The following is a 1,586-nucleotide window of genomic DNA, read 5'->3' as shown; positions in this document are numbered from 1 at the left end:
GCGCGGGACCGGGGGCGGGGCCAGAGGACCTGCGGGGCGGAACCGGAGGGAGGGCGAGGGGGCGGGGAGACACCGACGAACACGGGAGAGGCGAGGCCTTTTTACTAGAGGGGCGGGCTTAGGAGGTTAGATGGCAGGCCTAAGGGGCGGGGTCTATGTGGAAGTGGGCTCAGCCTTGGGGGAAGAGCGACCGAGCCTGGGATAGGGTGAGGGGCCCGAAAGAATGCTTAAGCGAAAAGGACGGGGCGTGGATCCCAGAGTTGGTTGGAGCGGGTCTAGAGGTGGCACTGAAGAATGGGAAGAAAGAATCTAGCGCTCGGAGATATGCTCCGAACCTAGGTTTGCAGAGGGAATGAGAAAGAGGGCGGGGAGAAAGTACTCTGAAACTTTCGAGGCAAAGGGTGGAGCTCAAAAGCCTGTAGGAATATTCAAAAAATTGGGCGGGGTCACAGCTAGAGGCGTGGCCTAGAGGGACTAGGCACAAGAGAGTGGCCATAACCTGGAGAGAAGGGGCCAGTTTCGACTAGCGGGAGTTTAGGGGTGGGCTGAAGTTGAGGAGCTAGAGGCGATGCCAGGACTGCGAAAATTGATTTCTCTCTCTCTCTTTTTTTCTTCCAGTACTGGGGATTGAACACAGGTATTGGGGCAGGACTTCGAAAATTGGAAGACTCAGGCAGTGGGCTTGAATTGATGGCAGGACCTGGAAGTTAAAGCAACTGGACCCCTGGATAAGGGTCCAGAAGGGAAGCAGTCCGTAAAATATTGTACTTAAAGGTTTTGCTGGATGCAGGACCACTGAGGTGGGCGGAGCTTGGATTGAACCGGGCTGGGATTTGAAGCCCACAAAAACACAGATTCTAGAGCTAATTTCTCTGTGACACCGATGAACATTTTCTGATTCAGTTTCCTCTTCTTGATGTATAATAGTGTAACGAATATGGCCGGTGCTGTGTAATAGTGTGCTGCTATCATTTTTTTTTTTTTTCTGATCCAGAACCCAAACCCCACTTTGGAGGTGCGGGAGAAAGTAGTCCCAGGAATGGGATTTCTTTTAGTGATGCGGCTTGGGTGCAGGTCAAGGGGTAGGAAAGAGATTTACTTGGTTTAAAATCTCACAGCGAGGGATTAACAGTGTGTTGGGAGGGCGGGTCAGGTGCTGAGGGTGAAGCCTTCCTGATAAGAGATGGCGGCCCTTGCAGGTCTGCTGGAGTGTCTCCTCTGGCCGGCTCCCAAGGATGAAGAGGCAGAGAAGGAAGAGGAAGCTGGCGCCCAAGGGCCTCAGTCTCTCCTGGCTGCGCGGCGATGCTCCCAGAGGCCACACGGGGGTGTGGCAGCATCGTCCGGCCTGCGCTTCGGAGCCAGCGCAGCGCAGGGTTGGCGAACGCAGATGGAGGACGCGCACTGCGCTTGGCTCTCCTTACCTGGGCTGCCGCCTGGCTGGGCTTTCTTCGCTATCCCCGACGGCCACGGAGGGGCGCGAGTTGCCCGCTTCGGCGCGCGCCACCTACCAGGCCACGTGCTCGAGGAGCTAGGCCCAGCGCCTAGCGAACCCGAGGGCGTGAGCCAGGCGCTGCGCCGAGCCTTCT

General features: G+C 56.9%; 1 protein-coding gene across 1 annotated transcript in view; it reads left to right on the top strand.

The window, feature by feature from the left end:
* Positions 1 to 1,586, top strand: part of Ppm1n (protein phosphatase, Mg2+/Mn2+ dependent 1N (putative)) — a 2,535-nt gene that overhangs the window by 296 nt on the left and 653 nt on the right. The window contains exon 2 of the mRNA XM_048791239.1: positions 1,200 to 1,586. This exon is cut by the window's right edge and continues 653 nt beyond it. Within this exon, the coding sequence (XP_048647196.1) occupies positions 1,200 to 1,586 (387 nt within the window). The remainder of the gene's footprint in view (positions 1 to 1,199) is intronic.

This window comes from Marmota marmota, unplaced genomic scaffold, assembly GCF_001458135.2.
Source record: "Marmota marmota marmota unplaced genomic scaffold, marMar, whole genome shotgun sequence".
NCBI lineage: Eukaryota > Metazoa > Chordata > Mammalia > Rodentia > Sciuridae > Marmota > Marmota marmota.
This window is presented reverse-complemented; position numbering and strand designations above follow the sequence as displayed.